The following is a 20,457-nucleotide window of genomic DNA, read 5'->3' on the forward strand; positions in this document are numbered from 1 at the left end:
GAACACCTTCCTAATATTGAGTTGCACCCCCTCCCCCTTTTTGCCCTCAGAACAGCCTCAATTCGTCAGAGCCTGGAATCTACAAGGTATCAAAATCTTTCCACAGGGATGCTGGCCGGATGTTGTTTGACTGGTGTACCATTCTTGATACACACGGGAAATTGTTGAGTGTGAAAAACCCAGCAGCGCTTCGGTTCTTAACACAAACCGGTGCGCCTGGCCCCACCTACTATACCCCGTTCACTGGCACTTACATTTGTTGTCTCGCCCATTCACCCTCTGAATGACACACATACACAATCCATGTCTCAAGGCTTAAAAATCATTCTTTAACCTGTCTCCTCCCCTTTATCTACACTGATTGAAGTGGATTTAATAAGAGACATAATTAAGGGATCATAGCTTTCACCTGAATTCACCTGGTCAGTCTATGTTTTGTACAGTCAGTGTATATCATAACTGACTAAATATCTGTAGTAATTTACATGGAACTGTGATGTAATGAAGTATGAAGTGAAGCACATGGACTGTATATAGAAGATTAACCAGGTATTGCTGATAACGTGTGTGTGTGTGTGTGTGTGTGTGTGTGTGTGTGTGTGTGTGTGTGTGTGTGTGTGTGTGTGTGTGTGTGTGTGTGTGTGTGTGTGTGTGTGTGTGTGTGTGTGTGTGTGTGTGTGTGTGTGTGTGTGTGTGTGTGTGTGTGTGTGTGTGTGTGTGTGTGTGTGTGTGTGCACCCACATGTCCCCCTGCTACCTTCCTACCTGCCTTTGAACATGTGCATACATTTGTCTTTGTGACATCCTTCCAGGTAGCGCTGGGGCCTATATTCCTGGGGGACGTCCCCTCCCATAGGGATCAGCCTGCCAGCACCAGGGAGGTGACGGGTTTTGTAGGCTGTATCAGGGAGCTGCAGGTCAACAATAAGGACATCTACATAGCAGGAGAGGCACTGGGAGGGAGGAACATCCACAACTGTGACACACCTGTCTGTCAGCACCTGCCCTGCCGCAATGGAGGCACCTGTGTCAGGTAGGATATGACCATGTGGATATTTCAGTCGTCTTTAAAACAATATTAGTGTTTTGAAATACTGTCTTTGAGAGCTAAAAGTAAAAGACTGAATTAACCAGCTCTATTTAATGTCACCTAATGGTCTTAAAAAACGTAAATCTTCCTACATTGATTAGTAGTAATGGACTCTTAATGAGTGTCCAGGTACATCAAGGTTAATGGTAATGTGAGGCTAGAGGGCCGGCCATATCGCAGTGTATTGATTCATACCATTCATACTATCAGCCATGTTTCAGTCCACTATCTTAACAGTAATACCATTAATACTATCAGCCATGTTTCAGTCCACTATCTTAACAGTAATACCATTAATACTATCAGCCATGTTTCAGTCCACTATCTTAACAGTAATACCAGTAATACTATCAGCCATGTTTCAGTCCACTATCTTAACAGTAATACCATTAATACTATCAGCCATGTTTCAGTCCACTATCTTAACAGTAATACCATTAATACTATCAGCCATGTTTCAGTCCACTATCTTAACAGTAATACCATTCATACTATCAGCCATGTTTCAGTCCACTATCTTAACAGTAATACCATTAATACTATCAGCCATGTTTCAGTCCACTATCTTAACAGTAATACCATTAATACTATCAGCCATGTTTCAGTCCACTATCTTAACAGTAATACCATTAATACTATCAGCCATGTTTCAGTCCACTATCTTAACAGTAATACCATTAATACTATCAGGTATGTTTCAGTCCACTATCTTAACAGTAATACCATTAATACTATCAGCCATGTTTCAGTCCACTATCTTAACAGTAATACCATTAATACTATCAGCCATGTTTCAGTCCACTATCTTAACAGTAATACCATTAATACTATCAGCCATGTTTCAGTCCACTATCTTAACAGTAATACCATTAATACTATCAGCCATGTTTCAGTCCACTATCTTAACAGTCTTACCATGAATACTATCAGCCATGTTTCAGTCCACTATCTTAACAGTAATACCATTAATACTATCAGCCATGTTTCAGTCCACTATCTTAACAGTAATACCATTAATACTATCAGCCATGTTTCAGTCCACTATCTTAACAGTAATACCATTAATACTATCAGCCATGTTTCAGTCCACTATCTTAACAGTAATACCATTAATACTATCAGCCATGTTTCAGTCCACTATCTTAACAGTCTTACCATTAATACTATCAGCCATGTTTCAGTCCACTATCTTAACAGTAATACCATTAATACTATCAGCCATGTTTCAGTCCACTATCTTAACAGTAATACCATTAATACTATCAGCCATGTTTCAGTCCACTATCTTAACAGTAATACCATTAATACTATCAGCCATGTTTCAGTCCACTATCTTAACAGTAATACCATTAATACTATCAGCCATGTTTCAGTCCACTATCTTAACAGTCTTACCATTAATACTATCAGCCATGTTTCAGTCCACTATCTTAACAGTAATACCATTAATACTATCAGCCATGTTTCAGTCCACTATCTTAACAGTAATACTATCAGCCATGTTTCAGTCCACTATCTTAACAGTCTTACCATTAATACTATCAGCCATGTTTCAGTCCACTATCTTAACAGTCTTACCATTAATACTATCAGCCATGTTTCAGTCCACTATCTTAACAGTAATACCATTAATACTATCAGGTATGTTTCAGTCCACTATCTTAACAGTAATACCATTAATACTATCAGCCATGTTTCAGTCCACTATCTTAACAGTCTTACCATTAATACTATCAGCCATGTTTCAGTCCACTATCTTAACAGTAATACCATTAATACTATCAGCCATGTTTCAGTCCACTATCTTAACAGTAATACTATCAGCCATGTTTCAGTCCACTATCTTAACAGTCTTACCATTAATACTATCAGCCATGTTTCAGTCCACTATCTTAACAGTCTTACCATTAATACTATCAGCCATGTTTCAGTCCACTATCTTAACAGTAATACCATTAATACTATCAGGTATGTTTCAGTCCACTATCTTAACAGTAATACCATTAATACTATCAGCCATGTTTCAGTCCACTATCTTAACAGTCTTACCATTAATACTATCAGCCATGTTTCAGTCCACTATCTTAACAGTAATACCATTAATACTATCAGGTATGTTTCAGTACACTATCTTAACAGTAATACCATTAATACTATCAGCCATGTTTCAGTCCACTATCTTAACAGTAATACTATCAGCCATGTTTCAGTCCACTATCTTAACAGTCTTACCATTAATACTATCAGCCATGTTTCAGTCCACTATCTTAACAGTCTTACCATTAATACTATCAGCCATGTTTCAGTCCACTATCTTAACAGTAATACCATTAATACTATCAGGTATGTTTCAGTACACTATCTTAACAGTCTTACCATTAATACTATCAGCCATGTTTCAGTCCACTATCTTAACAGTAATACCATTAATACTATCAGCCATGTTTCAGTCCACTATCTTAACAGTAATACCATTAATACTATCAGACATGTTTCAGTCCACTATCTTAACAGTCTTACCATTAATACTATCAGCCATGTTTCAGTCCACTATCTTAACAGTAATACCATTAATACTATCAGCCATGTTTCAGTCCACTATCTTAACAGTAATACCATTAATACTATCAGCCATGTTTCAGTCCACTATCTTAACAGTAATACCATTAATACTATCAGCCATGTTTCAGTCCACTATCTTAACAGTAATACCATTAATACTATCAGCCATGTTTCAGTCCACTATCTTAACAGTAATACCATTAATACTATCAGCCATGTTTCAGTCCACTATCTTAACAGTAATACCATTAATACTATCAGGTATGTTTCAGTACACTATCTTAACAGTCTTACCATTAATACTATCAGCCATGTTTCAGTCCACTATCTTAACAGTAATACCATTAATACTATCAGCCATGTTTCAGTCCACTATCTTAACAGTAATACCATTAATACTATCAGCCATGTTTCAGTCCACTATCTTAACAGTCTTACCATTAATACTATCAGCCATGTTTCAGTCCACTATCTTAACAGTAATACCATTAATACTATCAGCCATGTTTCAGTCCACTATCTTAACAGTAATACTATCAGCCATGTTTCAGTCCACTATCTTAACAGTCTTACCATTAATACTATCAGCCATGTTTCAGTCCACTATCTTAACAGTAATACCATTAATACTATCAGCCATGTTTCAGTCCACTATCTTAACAGTAATACTATCAGCCATGTTTCAGTCCACTATCATAACAGTAATACCATTAATACTATCAGCCATGTTTCAGTCCACTATTTTAACAGTAATACCATTAATACTATCAGGCATGTTTCAGTCCACTATCTTAACAGTAATACCATTAATACTATCAGGCATGTTTCAGTCCACTATCTTAACAGTAATACCATTAATACTATCAGGTATGTTTCAGTCCACTATCTTAACAGTCTTTAATACCATTAACTATCTTAACAGTAATACTATCAGGTATGTTTCAGTCCACTATCTTAACAGTCTTACCATTAATACTATCAGGTATGTTTCAGTCCACTATCTTAACAGTCTTACCATTAATACTATCAGGTATGTTTCAGTCCACTATCTTAACAGTCTTACCATTCATACTATCAGCCATGTTTCAGTCTACTATCTTAACAGTAATACTATCAGCCATGTTTCAGTCCACTATCTTAACAGTCATGCCATTAATACTATCAGCCATGTTTCAGTCTACTATCTTAACAGTCTTACCATTCATACTATCAACCATGTTTCAGTCCACTATCTTAAGAGTCTTTGACCAGGATCCTACCCTGGTAATTCAGTAAATAGGTAAGGTTATATTGAGTCTCTACCCTCTACACGCTGACATCGTTAATCAATTTTTTAAATATATTTTTGCTAATTGAATACTTAACACAAATGAACAAAATCAGGTTAATAATATTTTGTGGTCAGATCATGAAGGCTGCCATACGCAAGGCTCTACCGTCAGTCAGCGTTGTTAATTATGAGTGTGAATTATATTCCATCACGGTGCCAAACCCTCTTTAACCCCATAGCTGGTGTAGGGTTATAGAGAGTTCACAGAGCAATCTTCATTCAGTCAATTGACCCGGGTGGCTCTGGCATAATACCAGATGGTTAAAGTATTGGCTGTGGGCATAATGGCTGGCGATTTGATTGCTTCCTGTCTTAATGTCATCGTTCTGTCTTCTACAGCCTGTCGACATTTACATATTACTGAGATCTAATGATTTGTGAATTGTGTTTTATCATAAATGTCTACGGCTCAGCATCTTTGGATTCTACTTGTAATAAAAAGCTCTATATAAAACATACATATATATAAATATATATATTCTTATAGAATTTGAAAACATACAATCTACCTGCAGTGAATAATAATTATTATTATTAAGACTGAACATTGCACATTGTCTGTAGTTTCTAAAAGAAACAACTCAAGGTCCTAGGAATAATCATTAGGCCGAATTCTCAATGAGGAACCAACAAAGACTATGTATACGTCCCAAATGGCACCCTATTCCCTACAAATGGCACCCTATTCCCTACAAATGGCACCCTATTCCCTACAAATGGCACCCTATGCACATAGGTCTTTGGTCCAAAGTAGTGCCCTATAAAGGGAAAAGGGTACTATTTGGAACTCAGGCCTATAATCAGACAATGCTGCAGCCTATAGTGATGATGTACAACGTTCCCCTAAGGATACTTCAGAAAGAAAATGACTCATTAAAGAGTTGGTTGCAGAAACGTCTTTGAATTCTGGAGGACATATACATTCAAAAGAAGTGTAGGAGTTGAATTCTAGATAAATTGGCTACTGTTTTAATAAGTTATTGTATGGGTATGTTCATTCTGTTTGTTGTGTTTTGAAATGTCCTAAATTCAAGGAATCCACACAAAAGATAAGGGACTTCGAATACATCCTTGAGGAACCTTGTTGTAAACTGTTACCTTCTTTAATAAAGCAGCAGAAGAAGTCTTGTTAAAACTCTGCTTTGCTGGTGACTGGTTGGCTGCCTGGCTGGCTGCCTGACTGGCTGGCTGGTTGGCTGCCTGCCTGCCTGACTGGCTGGCTGGCTGGCTGGTTGGCTGGTGGCTAGCTGGTGCCTGGCTGGTTTCTGGCTGGTTGGCTGGCTGGTGCCTCGCTGACTGACTGGCTGATGGATGGCTGGCTGTTGCCTGGCTGGCTGGTGGCTGGCTGGCTGGGGTGAAATGGCTACCAGATGTAGTGAAGGTGTGGATGGATAAGGGGATGTGGTAGGGTTGACACACACTTTAGTTCTTAATTGCTGTAATCAGAGGCCTGATTACATTAAATATGTATGGTAACAAAAGGGTTTTCCCATTTTTACCTTCACGCAATCATTTGATTACAAAGTGTGTTTATGTTTAGTGATTGTTGTGAATATGTAAATCACATATACACATATCATATTATCTGTGTGTGAACCCACACACATGCACGTACACAAACACACCGTTACAAACATGCACACACACAAACACACCCTGTTTCACATACACAAACACACCCTGTTTCACACACACAAACACACCCTGTTTCACACACACAAACACACCCTGTTTCACACACATACACACCCTGTTCCACACACACAAACACACCCTGTTTCACACACACAAACACACCCTGTTTCACACACACCCTGTTTCACACACACAAACACACCTTGTTTCACACACACAAACACACCGTTCCACACACACAAGCACATCGTTCCACACACTTAAACACACCCTGTTTCACACACACAAACACACCCTGTTTCACACACACAAACACACCCTGTTTCACACACACAAAAACACACCCTGTTTCACACACACAAACACATCCCCACACACACAAACACACCACACACACAAACACACCGTTCCACACACACAAACACATCGTTCCACACACACAAGCACATCGTTCCACACACTTAAACACACCCTGTTTCACACACACAAACACACCCTGTTTCACACACACAAACACACCCTGTTCCACACACACAAACACATCGTTCCACACACACAAACACATCGTTCCACACACACAAGCACATCGTTCCACACACACAAACACACCGTTCCACACACACAAACACACCCTGTTCCACACACACAAGCACATCATTCCACACACACAAACACACCGTTCCACACACACAAGCACACCGTTCCACACACACAAGCACATCGTTCCACACATAAAGGTCTCCTCTCCCATAGAAGGACAAGAACGTTACAGGAACCTCACAAACAAACACACTGCTATTCATTATTAAAGGCTACATATTTCATCTGTTGAGTAGCAGATTAACTACTGAATAATGGATTGGCCTGCACATGATATCTCTGTCAGATGAGCTCTCAGTAATCAAGCTGTGTGGTGCCCAATGTCATAACCTGAGTAAACCAATCATTAAAAACACCTTTCTAATATAGAGTTGCACCCCCCTACAGGGATGCTGACCCATGTTGACTCTGATGCTTCCCACAGTTGTATCAAGTTGGCTGGATGTCCTTTGGGTGGTGAACCATTCTTGATACACACAGGAAACTGTTGAGTGTAAAAAGCCCAGTAGCATTGCAGTTCTTGACACACACCGGTGCGCCTGTCACCTACTACAACACCCCGTTCAAAGGCACTTCAATATTTTGTCTTGCCCATTCCCCCTCTGAGTGACACACATACACAATCCCATGTCTCAGTTGTCTCAAGGCTTCAAAATACGTGCAAGTTGGTGTTTTAAATGCAGCTATTGATGGGATTTAGCTTTGTAGTCTATTGCCTTAGTCAGTTTGGCTTGATCACCTACTTATTGCAAACACTTTTCAGATAAAATGTACAAAGACAAATATCCGCCCAAAGGTTTTTACTTTGAATTCAGAATGGATTCAGAATGCAGTGTTCATTTCAATGATACATTCATTTTCCTCATGAAACACAAACTGCACCCAACATTATAAAACTATACCATACATTCACTCCCTGAAACTTGTAAAATGGAGTCACTGCGAGGCATAGCGACCGAGGTCATGATCAAACTGGGTTAAGTTGTTCTCCATATTTCACAGTGTTCTCCAACACACACACACATTTGACAAGTAAAAAAATAATAAGCTGTCAGTACCACGGGTGACTTTATAAAACATGTCAAATAACCCTGTTGAAACAAGCCCTGCTGAATCATAGCAGGGAACTGTAAAACGGAGGCGGACGGTTATAGCTGCTCATGAGGTTTTGTTCTCGGTTCAACAGAATCATGACCCATCCATCTAGCACGGTTTCCCGCTTCGGATTCTGCAGCTTTGACTCGCTGAAACTGCTACAGGGAAACTTTAGCTGCTTAGTTGGCCTTGGTCACCGTAACAGTGGTAACTTTACGTTTTGGCTGGGCATTGAGTCAAAAGATTAAGAACGCGTCTGTATGTAGTACTGCCCAGCTAAAGCTCCAGGATGTTTATCGCTGCCCTGCAGTGGTGGAATAAGACGCCAGTATACACAACGTCATTCTGAACTCTAACCACATACTGTAAATGTAATGCCTTCCAGACAATCATGTGTTGTACGATGCAGTTCAAGTAAATACTATTCAGTGCCATGCAGCACGTAAACAATATAAAGTTCATGCTGAAAGTAGTGCATGAAAACCACACAACACACATAACAGATATTAACAACATCCTATAGGAAAATACACAACATCCTATTAGGAAAATACACAACATCCTACTGGAAAATACACAACATCCTATTGGAAAATACACAACATCCTATAGGAAAATACACTACATCCTATAGGAAAATACACTACATCCTATAGGAAAATACACAACATCCTATAGGAAAATACACAACATCCTATAGGAAAATACACAACATCCTATAGGAAAATACAAAACATCCTATAAGAAAATAAACTACATCCTACTGAAAAATACACTACATCCTACTGAAAAATACACAACATCCTACTGAAAAATACACAACATCTTATTGAAAATACACAACATCCTATAGGAAAATACACTACATCCTACTGAAAAATACACAACATCCTACTGAAAAATACACAACATCTTATTGAAAATACACAACATCCTATAGGAAAATACACTACATCCTACTGAAAAATACACTACATCCTACTGAAAATACAAACATCTTATTGAAAATACACAACATCTTATTGGAAAATACACAACATCCTATAGGAAAATACACAACATCCTATAGGAAAATACACAACATCCTATAGGAAAATACACAACATACACTACATCCTATAGGAAAATACAAAACATCCTATAGGAAAATACACTACATCCTACTGAAAAATACACTACATCCTACTGAAAAATACACAACATCCTACTGAAAATACACAACATCCTATAGGAAAATACACAACATCCTATAGGAAAATACACTACATCCTACTGAAAAATACACAACATCTTATTGAAAATACACAACATCCTATAGGAAAATACACAACATCCTATAGGAAAATACACTACATCCTACTGAAAAATACACAACATCTTATTGGAAATACACAACATCCAATTGGAAAATACACAACCCCCATATATAGAAAAACGGCTTGGGTGAGGTCTACTACATTATCCTGTCTGTCTGTCTGTCTACATAATCAATCACCACAATCATTGTATTAATGACAAATAACGACCATGGCAGCTTTTCACAGAGTGTAGTGGACTACAGTCATCATCTGACATGTCTTTAGATCTGAGCCTTACAACTGCCACTTCATTAGTAGAGGCTGACTCCCTAATGGGACCCTATTCCCTGCCAGACCCCTGGTCAAAAGTAGTGCACTATAAATGTAATAGGGTGCCATTTGGGACGCAGACAGAGCCGAATGTCCGATATAATAAGGTCATCATGGTATTGAGGTTTGGCAGACATCTGCTTATCTTAGAGAGATACGCTATCTTTGTCTTCTTACAGACATTTTCCATGAAATAGCTGTGTGCTATAACAGTCTCCACTTTTCTGGGAAGGCTTTTCACTAGATGTTGGAACATTGCTGCGGGCACTTGCTTCCATTCAGCCCATTCAGAGCATTAGAGGGGGCGGGCACTGATGTTGGGCGATTAGGCCTCGCTCGCAGTCGGTGTTCCAATTCATCCCAAAGGTGTTTGGTGGGGTTGAGGTCAGGGCTCTGTGCAGGCCAGTCAAGTTCTTCCACACCTATCTCAACAAACCATTTCTTTATTGAACTTGCTTTGTGCATGGGGGCATTGTCATGCTGTAACAGGAAAGGTCCTTCCCCAAACATTTTTACGCGCTAATCATTTTAGCACTCGGTGATCCCGTTCTGTGAGCTTGTGTGGGCTACCACCTCACGGCTAAGCCGTTGTTGCTCCTAGACGTTTCCACTTACAATAACAGCACTTATAGGTGACTGAGGCAGCTATATCAGAGCAGAAATTTGACGAACTGACTTATTGGAAAGGTGGCATCTTATGACGGTGCCACATTGAAAGTGACTGAGCTCTTTGGTAAAGCCATTCTACTGCCAATGTTTGTCTATGGAGATTGCATGGCTTGATTTTATACACTTGTCAGCAACGGGTGTGACTGAAATAGCCAAATACATACATTCGAAGGGGTGTCCACTTACTTTTGTGTATACTATAGTGTATTTTGTATACAAATCCAACATGCCCCTGTTAAAGTAGACTATGTACTGTATATTACACTGAACACGTTTTAACACAGACATAAGTGTTCATCATGTGGCAGTTTTTAGATAACAGGTCAGACATACCATCATGTGGCAGTTTTTAGATAACAGGTCAGACACATTTAGTTGCCAGTGAAGAGAGTGGTGGTCACTTAATCCAGCAGGAGCCACATGAGTGGTTAACACTTAAAGCCTACCACCTGACTGAGCAGTGTGTTAAAGCTCAATCAGAATGGAATTGATGTTTAACAGAGGTCCATAAAGCAGGACACTGACCTTACAGCTGATGATCGTGTCATCATTAGTTCCTGCTGACCCTAAACGTCTGAAATGGCACCCCTTTCTCTATATAGTGCAGTAAGTTTGGCACCATATTCCCTATATAGTGCAGTAAGTTTGGCACCATATTCCCTATATAGTGCAGTAAGTTTGGCACCATATTCCCTATATAGTGCAGTGAGTTTGGCACCATATTCCCTATATAGTGCAGTTTTGGCACCATATTCCATATTGCAGTGAGTTTGGCACCATATATATAGTGCAGTGAGTTTGGCACCATATTCCCTATATAGTGCAGTGAGTTTGGCACCATATTCCCTATATAGTGCAGTGAGTTTGGGACCATATTCCCTATATAGTGCAGTGAGTTTGGCACCATATTCCCTATATAGTGCAGTGAGTTTGGCACCATATTCCCTATATAGTGCAGTGAGTTTGGCACCATATTCCCTATATAGTGCAGTGAGTTTGGCACCATATTCCCTATATAGTGCAGTGAGTTTGGCACCATATTCCCTATATAGTGCAGTGAGTTTGGGAGTGCAGTGAGTTTGGCACCATATTCCCTATATAGTGCAGTGAGTTTGGCACCATATTCCCTATATAGTGCAGTGAGTTTGGCACCATATTCCCTATATAGTGCAGTGAGTTTGGCACCATATTCCCTATATAGTGCAGTGAGTTTGGCACCATATTCCCTATATAGTGCAGTGAGTTTGGCACCATATTCCCTATATAGTGCAGTGAGTTTGGCACCATATTCCCTATATAGTGCAGTGAGTTTGGCACCATATTCCCTATATAGTGCAGTGAGTTTGGCACCATATTCCCTATATAGTGCAGTGAGTTTGGCACCATATTCCCTATATAGTGAGTGAGTTTTGGCACCATATTCCCTATATAGTGCAGTGAGTTTGGCACCATATTCCTATATAGTGCAGTGAGTTTGGCACCATGAGTTTTGGCACCATATTCCCTATATAGTGCAGTGAGTTTGGCACCATATTCCCTATATAGTGCAGTGCAGTTTGGCACCATATTCCCTATATAGTGCAGTTTGGCACCATATTCCATATTCCCTATATAGTGCAGTGAGTTTGGGACCATATTCCCTATATAGTGCAGTGAGTTTTGGACCATATTCCCTATATAGTGCAGTGAGTTTGGGACCATATTCCCTATGCAGTAGTGTGCAGTGAGTTTGGGACCATATTCCCTATATAGTGCAGTGAGTTTATAGGCACCATATTCCCTATATAGTGCAGTGAGTTTGGGACCATATTCCCTATATAGTGCAGTGAGTTTGGGACCATATTCCCTATATAGTGCAGTGAGTTTGTGCAGTGAGTTTGGCCCATATTCTCTATATAGTGCAGTGAGTTTGGGACCATATTCCCTATATAGTGCAGTGAGTTTGGCACCATATTCCCTATATAGTGCAGTGAGTTTGGGACCATATTCCCTATATAGTGCAGTGAGTTTGGGACCATATTCCCTATAGTGCAGTGAGTTTGGGACCATATTCCCTATATAGTGCAGTAAGTTTGGGACCATATTCCCTATATAGTGCAGTGCAGTAGGTTTGGGCACCATATTCCCTATATAGTTTTGGCACCATATTCCATATAGTGCAGTGAGTTTGGCACCATATTCCCTATATAGTGCAGTGAGTTTGGCACCATATTCCCTATATAGTGCAGTGAGTTTGGCAGGTTTTGGCACCATATTCCCATATTCCCTAGTGCAGTAGGTTTGGCACCATATTCCCTATATAGTGCAGTGAGTTTGGGAGTGCAGGTTTGGCACCATATTCCCTATATAGTGCAGTAGGTTTGGCACCATATTCCCTATATAGTGCAGTGAGTTTGGCACCATATTCCCTATATAGTTTTTGGCACCATATTCCCTCCAGTGCAGTTTTGGCACCATATTCCCTATATAGTGCAGTATAGTGCAGTGAGTTTGGCACCATATTCCATATTCACCATATTCCTATATAGTGCAGTGAGTTTGGCACCATATTCTCCTATATAGTGCAGTGAGTTTGGCACCATATTCCTATATAGTGCAGTAGTTTGGCACCATATTCCCTATATAGTTTGGCACCATATTCCCTATATAGTGCAGTAAGTTTGGGACCATATTCCCTATATAGTGCATATTCCCTATATAGTGCAGTAAGTTTGGCACCATATTCCTATATAGTGCAGTAAGTTTGGCACCATATTCCCTAGTTTTTGGCACCATATTCCCTACCATATTCCCTATATAGTGCAGTAAGTTTGGCACCATATTCCCTATATAGTGCAGTAAGTTTGGCACCATATTCCCTATATAGTGCAGTAAGTTTGGCATCATATTCCCTATATAGTGCAGTGAGTTTGGCACCATATTCCCTATATAGTGCAGTAAGTTTGGGACCATATTCTCTATATAGTGCAGTAAGTTTGGCACCATATTCCCTATATAGTGCACCATATTCCCTATATAGTGCAGTAGGTTTGGCACCATATTCCCTATATAGTGCAGTAGGTTTTGGCACCATATTCCCTATATAGCACCATATTCCCTATATAGTGCAGTAGGTTTGGCACCATATTCCCTATATAGTGCAGTAAGTTTGGCACCATATTCCCTATATAGTGCAGTAAGTTTGGCACCATATTCCCTATATAGTGCAGTGAGTTTGGCACCATATTCCCTATATAGTGCACTACATACAGTATTATGCATAATATCTATTTTAGGGTGGTGTTCCAGAAGCTTCCTGTGACCTGCCACTCCTGGAATGTACTTACTATTACCTGATGGAAATGAAATACAACCAGGTCTTAGATCTACAGTACATATGAGATTAACATGTTACTATGGTAACATTTACTATGTTAAATATTCACCTTTTAATGAAAATAGATTAAAACGTTTAGGAATGTCTACTATGTCATAATTTAGTTTAATATTCATTGTAACAAGTCATCAGCTGTTATTTAAATAAGTGTGTGAATTACATCTGTTCACATTGAGAAACATTACTGGGTCATTCATTCCCGCGTCCTAAGTGGCTCCTTATTCCCTATATATAGTGCACTTCCTTTGACCTGAAGCTGGGACGAGACCGTCATGATCACACTGACCACCACATGGAAGGAGATGAAGAAGATCATCAAAGAGGCCACTCGCTGTTTCAAGTTCTCAAGTAGTGACAGAAATAGTGCTCAGAAATAGTGCCAGAAGTAGGGCCACTATATTAGTGGTTATGTATATTAGGGGTTAGGTATATTAGGGGTTAGGTATATTAGGGGTTAGGTATATTAGGGGTTAGGTATATTAGGGGTTAGGTATATTAGGGGTGAGATATATTAGGGGTTAGGTATATTAGGGGTTAGGTATATTAGGGGTGAGGTATATTAGGGGTTAGGTATATTAGGGGTTAGGTATATTAGGGGTTAGGTATATTAGGGGTTAGGTATATTAGGGGTTAGGTATATTAGGGGTTAGGATGCTATTTGACTGATAATATTTACCACCATTAACAGTCAGTGTGACGTTTATGCTGAAAACAAGACTTGACTTTACAGTCTATTTCCCTTCCTTCTAAGCCGCGTTCCATACAGTCATTCTAACAGTTCTAAATTCCGGCGACAGAAGGTAAATATTTAATTTCTAGAAGCCAGTTTCTGGAGGAGAAAGTGAAGGAAAATACATCCCGCAGTGCTGGCTGCTCAAGGCCCATTATTAATTTATAGACGTGAAACCACACCAATGCCTTCTCTATCTGATATTATACCTTTGAAAAGTGTGTGCCTCTTACAGAGGAGCTTATGAAGTGTAAATAATATGACTAGCCTAGCCTCCACTTCCTCTCCAACCCAGAGATAAAGCCATGAATATGAATTGAGAAAAGGAGAAGAGGATAGGGTAGGAGAGTCATGTGTATACTTTTTGGGCCATATGTTTGCTCAACCACTCCCAATCATTGGTTTCCTGCAGGTTATTATGTGCATCCTAAATGGTGCCCTATTCCCTATATAGAGCACTACTTTTGACCAGGACTTATAGGGAATAGGGTGCCGTTTGGGACAGTGGTTATTATCTGCATTCACTGAAAGCACAGATGTGTTTACATTTTTGTAAGGAGCTGAAAGAGGCAGAACACACACACACACACATGCACACATGCACACATGCACACGCACACGCACACATGCACACGCACATGCACACATACGCACACACACACACACACACACACACACACACACACACACACACACACACACACACACACACACACACACACACACACACACACACACACACACACACACACACACACACACACACACACACACACACACACACACACACACACACACACACACACAGACACAGACACAGACACAGAAACACACACACACACAGACACAGACACAGACACACACACACACCTGCTGTTGAATCTGATGTGTTTTCTGAATTAAATCTATAACATAACACCTGTCCATCTCCTCAACCAGCCAGTCCATCCATCTAACGCGGCAGCTCCTTTCTGCAGAGCTCCAGTGTGTCATACTGGATGTATTCCGTCTGGGACTGATGGAGATATTGTTCATGTCTTAACTCGTCTATATTGATTCATCACAGAGTTTTATACAGTGTTTTCATTCATGAAGTTGTTGATTACTTGATCATCTCTCTTTCTCTTTCTCTTCTCTCTCTCTCTCTCTCTCTCTCTCTCTCTCTCTCTCTCTCTCTCTCTCTCTCTCTCTCTCTCTCTCTCTCTCTCTGTCTCTGTCTCTCTCTCTCTCTCTCTCTCTCTGTCTCTCTCTCTCTCTCTCTCTCTCTCTCTCTCTCTCTCTCTCTCTCTCTCTCTCTCTCTCTCTCTCTCTCTCTCTCTCTCTCTCTCTCTCTCTCTCTCTCTCTCTCTCTCTCTCTCTCTCTCTCTCTCTCTCTCTCTCTCTCTCTCTGTCTCTCTCTCTCTCTCTCTCTCTCTCTCTCTCTCTCTCTCTCTCTCTCTCTCTCTCTCTCTCTCTCTCTCTCTCTATTTCTCTCTCTATCTCTCACTCTCTCTCTCTCTCTAGAAACACATCACTAGAACTACCAGGGTCCATTTCCCCTTGGTCCTAATGATCTCTCCTCTCTGTGTGTGTCTGTCTCTATTTCTCCCTGTGTATAGTGATGCAGAGGACTGGTTCTGTGAGTGCCCTCCTCTCTACTCTGGTCGGCTCTGCCAGTTCACAGCCTGTGAGTGGAGCCCCTGTGGTCACGGAGCCACCTGTATCCCCAAGTCCCACCAGGAAGCTGTGTGTCTCTGCCCTTACGGAAGACAGGGCCTGCTGTGTGATGATGGTAAGATATAGACACAATATGTTATACATAATATATAACATTATAGTTATACATAATACATGCGTATCACAGGAGGCTGCTGAGGGGAGGACGGCTCATAATAATGACTGGAACGGACCTAATGGAATGGCATCAAACACAAGGAAACCATGGAAACCATGGAAACCATGTGTTTGATGTGTTTGATACCATTCCACTGATTGCCTAGCTGGCACTCCAGGAAGGTTCAAATCAAACACTCAAAGTATGTGAAAGAAAACACATACTAGTTGAACCCAGGTCTGCTCCACAGTCTCGGGGATCGGTTGAGAGGCAACAGTGGAGAGATGACAGATAGTGAAGAACAGCAAGGAAGTAAAAGGGAGAAGTTAATGAAATGGAAATCCTGCTGGGGGAAAAAGCTTGTGTCTTCCTTTGCGAATGGATTTTCACATTAGGATGATAATAATCAATAGCTTTACAAAGTGTATCTATCTACTCTGCTGGATGTTCCAGAGAGGCGGTGGAGCTCTGATAAGTTCTTAAAGGGATCTTTTCTAAGTAGCTGGCTGGTTTAGTGCATTGGTTTTCCAAGCAGTCACCTTTAATAAGGGTTAACCTACAGTCAAGAAATGCGTCCCAAATGGGACCCTATATAGTGCGCTACATTTTTATCCAGAGCAACTTATAGGAGCAACTAGAGTTAAGTGCCTTGCCCAAGGGCACATCGACAGATTTTTCACCTAGTCATCTCGGGGATTCGAGCCAGCAACCTTTCAGTTACTGGCCCAACCTCTTAACCGCTAGGCTACCTGCCTCCCTACTTGGGCTTTGGTCATAAGGAGTGCACTATAAAGGGAGTGCACTGTAAAGGGAGAAGGAGTGCACTATAAAGGGAAAAGGAGTGCACTATAAAGGGAGAAGGAGTGCACTATAAAGGGAAAAGGAGTGCACTATAAAGGGAGTGCACTATAAAGGGAAAAGGAGTGCACTATAAAGGGAAAAGGAGTGCACTATAAAGGGAAAAGGAGTGCACTATAAAGGGAAAAGGAGTGCACTATAAAGGGAAAAGGAGTGCACTATAAAGGAAAAGGAGTGCACTATAAAGGGAAAAGGAGTGCACTATAAAGGGAAAAGGAGTGCACTATAAAGGGAGAAAGGAGTGCACTATAAAGGGAAAAGGAGTGCACTATAAAGGGAAAAGGAGTGCACTATAAAGGGAAAGGAGTGCACTATAAAGGGAAAAGGAGTGTACTATAAAGGGAAAAGGAGTGCACTATAAAGGGAGAAGGAGTGCACTATAAAGGGAAAAGGAGTGCACTATAAAGGGAAAAGGAGTGCACTATAAAGGGAAAAGGAGTGTACTATAAAGGGAAAAGGAGTGCACTATAAAGGGAGAAGGAGTGCACTATAAAGGGAAAAGGAGTGCACTATAAAGGGAAAAGGAGTGCACTATAAAGGGAAAAGGAGTGTACTATAAAGGGAAAAGGAGTGCACTATAAAGGGAGAAGGAGTGCACTATAAAGGGAAAAGGAGTGCACTATAAAGGGAAAAAAAGGAGTGCACTATAAAGGGAAAAGGGAGTGCACTATAAAGGGAAAAGGAGTGCACTATAAAGGGAAAAGGAGTGCTATAAAGGGAAAAGGAGTATAAAAGGGAAAAGGAGTGCACTATAAAGGGAAAAGGAGTGCACTATAAAGGGAAAAGGAGTGTACTATAAAGGGAAAAGGAGTGCACTATAAAGGGAAAGGAACTATAAAGGAACTATAAAGGGAAAGGAGTGCACTATAAAGGGAAAAGGAGTGCACTATAAAGGGAAAAGGAGTGCACTATAAAGGGAAAGGAGGAGTGCACTATAAAGGGAAAAGGAGTGCACTATAAAGGGAAAAGGAGTGCACTATAAAGGGAAAAGGAGTGCACTATAAAGGGAAAAGGAGTGCACTATAAAGGGAAAAGGAGTGTATAAAGGGAAAAGGAGTGCTATAAAGGGAAAAGGAGTGTATAAAGGGAAAAGGAGTGTACTATAAAGGGAAAAGGAGTGCACTATAAAGGGAAAAGGGGAAAAGGAGTGCACTATAAAGGGAGAAGGAGTGCACTATAAAGGGAAAAGGAGTGCACTATAAAGGGAAAAGGAGTGCACTATAAAGGGAAAAAAAGGAGTGCACTATAAAGGGAAAAGGAGTGCACTATAAAGGGAAAAGGAACTATAAAGGGAAAAGGAGTGCACTATAAAGGGAAAAGGAGTACTATAAAGGGAGAAGGAGTTCTGTTCACTATAAAGGGAACCTTAAGGAGTGCACTATAAAGGGAAAATGGTCATGTAATAAACTGACAAAAGATGCAAACTATAAATTGAAAAGGATTGTGAAAAAGGGAAAAGGACATGTTCTATAAAGGGAAAATGAGTGCACTATGGTGGAAAGGGCCTAAAAGGAGGAGGCACTATAAAGGGAAAAGGAGCTCTACTATAAAGGGAAAAGGAGGCACTATAAAGAAACTATAATGAAAAGGAGGCTATAAAGGGAAAAGGAGTGCACTATAAAGGGAGGCAGGGTGGAGAGAGCTCTAATCTAATGAGGAGGCAGCTATAAAGGAGAAAGGAGTGCACTAAAAGGGAAATGAGGCGATAAGGGTGGAGTGACTATAAAGGGAGGAGTGCACTATAAAGTGGAGAAGAGAGTCTACTATAAAGGAAAAGGAGGCAGCTATAAAGGAAAAGAGGCTATAAAGGGAAAAGGAGTGCTCTATAAATGAGGAGGCACTATAAAGGGAAAAGAGAGTGCACTATAAATGAGGAGGCAGTATAAAGGGAGAGGAGTGCACTATAAAGGGAATGAGGAGGCACTATAAAGGGAGAAGGAGCTGCTAATCTATAAAGGAAAAGGAGGCACTATGGAGGAGCTCTAAAATGATGAGGCACTATAAAGGGAAAGGAGGCACTATAAAGGTGGAGAGAGCTGCTAATATAATGAAAAGGAGGCAGCTATAAAGGGAGAGAGCGCTAATCTAATGAGGAGGCAGCTTGGTGGAGAAGAGCGCTAATCTAATGAGGAGGCAGCTATGGTGGAGAAGAGCTCTAATCTAATGAAGAGGCAGCTATAAAGGAGAAGGAGCTGTAATATAAAGGGAGGAGGCACTATAAAGGGAGAGAGTGTAATATAATGAGGAGGCAGCTTAAAGGAGAAGAGCTTATAAAGGGAATGAGGAGGCAGCTATAAAGGGAGAAGGTATGGAAGGTATGTCACTATAAAGGTTGGAGTACTATAAAGGGAAAAGGGTAGGAAGGTACTATAAAGGGATAAGGATGCACTATAAAGATAAGGAGGAGAGGAGTATGATATCATGTTCTGTTCCTCCAGTGTTAGAACCTTAATGTCAACTGCCTTTCTGTCATTTATCTACGGAAAAATGGTCATGTTAATCAAACTGACATCCAACTAGATGCAAACATTCCATTGTCATAATATTGTGAAAATAGGAAGGAAAACAACATGTTCTTATTCTGGGTAGGAAGGTATGTCAACATAATCTAATACAGAGTGGGTAGGAATCAAACTGTATGTTGGTGGAGTAGGTCAATCATAATGAGGATAGATACAGAGTGGTGGAAGGTATGCTCAAATACTAATTGAGGAGGCAGCTTGGTGGAGAGAGCTCAATCTAATGAGGAGGCAGCTTGGTGGAGAAAGCTCTAATCTAATGAGGAGGATACAGCTGGTGGAAGGTAGCTCTAATCTAATGAGGAGGCAGCGTGGTGGAGAGAGCTCAATCTAATGAGGAGGCAGCTTGGTGGAGAGAGCTTGTAATCTAATGAGGAGGCAGCTTGGTGGAAGAGAGCTCAATCTAATGAGGAGGAGCTTGGTGGACAGAGCTGGTGGAGGCAGCATCAAGAGGCATAATCTTGATAGAGGCAGCTTGGTGGAGGAGCAACATAATCTAATGAGGAGGCAGCTTGGTGGAGAGAGGCCTAATCTAATGAGGAGGCAGTTTGGT

The 20,457-nt window shown here is 40.5% G+C and overlaps 1 protein-coding gene across 1 annotated transcript in view; it reads left to right on the plus strand.

Moving 5' to 3' along the window:
* LOC124042231 (protein eyes shut homolog) overlaps positions 1-20,457 on the plus strand; it is a 90,148-nt gene that overhangs the window by 51,964 nt on the left and 17,727 nt on the right. The window contains exons 3-4 of the mRNA XM_046360648.1: positions 812-1,032; positions 16,313-16,485. Coding sequence (XP_046216604.1) covers positions 812-1,032; positions 16,313-16,485 — 394 coding nt within the window. The remainder of the gene's footprint in view (positions 1-811; positions 1,033-16,312; positions 16,486-20,457) is intronic.

The sequence above is a fragment of the Oncorhynchus gorbuscha genome, linkage group LG08 (assembly GCF_021184085.1).
Source record: "Oncorhynchus gorbuscha isolate QuinsamMale2020 ecotype Even-year linkage group LG08, OgorEven_v1.0, whole genome shotgun sequence".
Taxonomy (NCBI): Eukaryota; Metazoa; Chordata; class Actinopteri; order Salmoniformes; family Salmonidae; genus Oncorhynchus; species Oncorhynchus gorbuscha.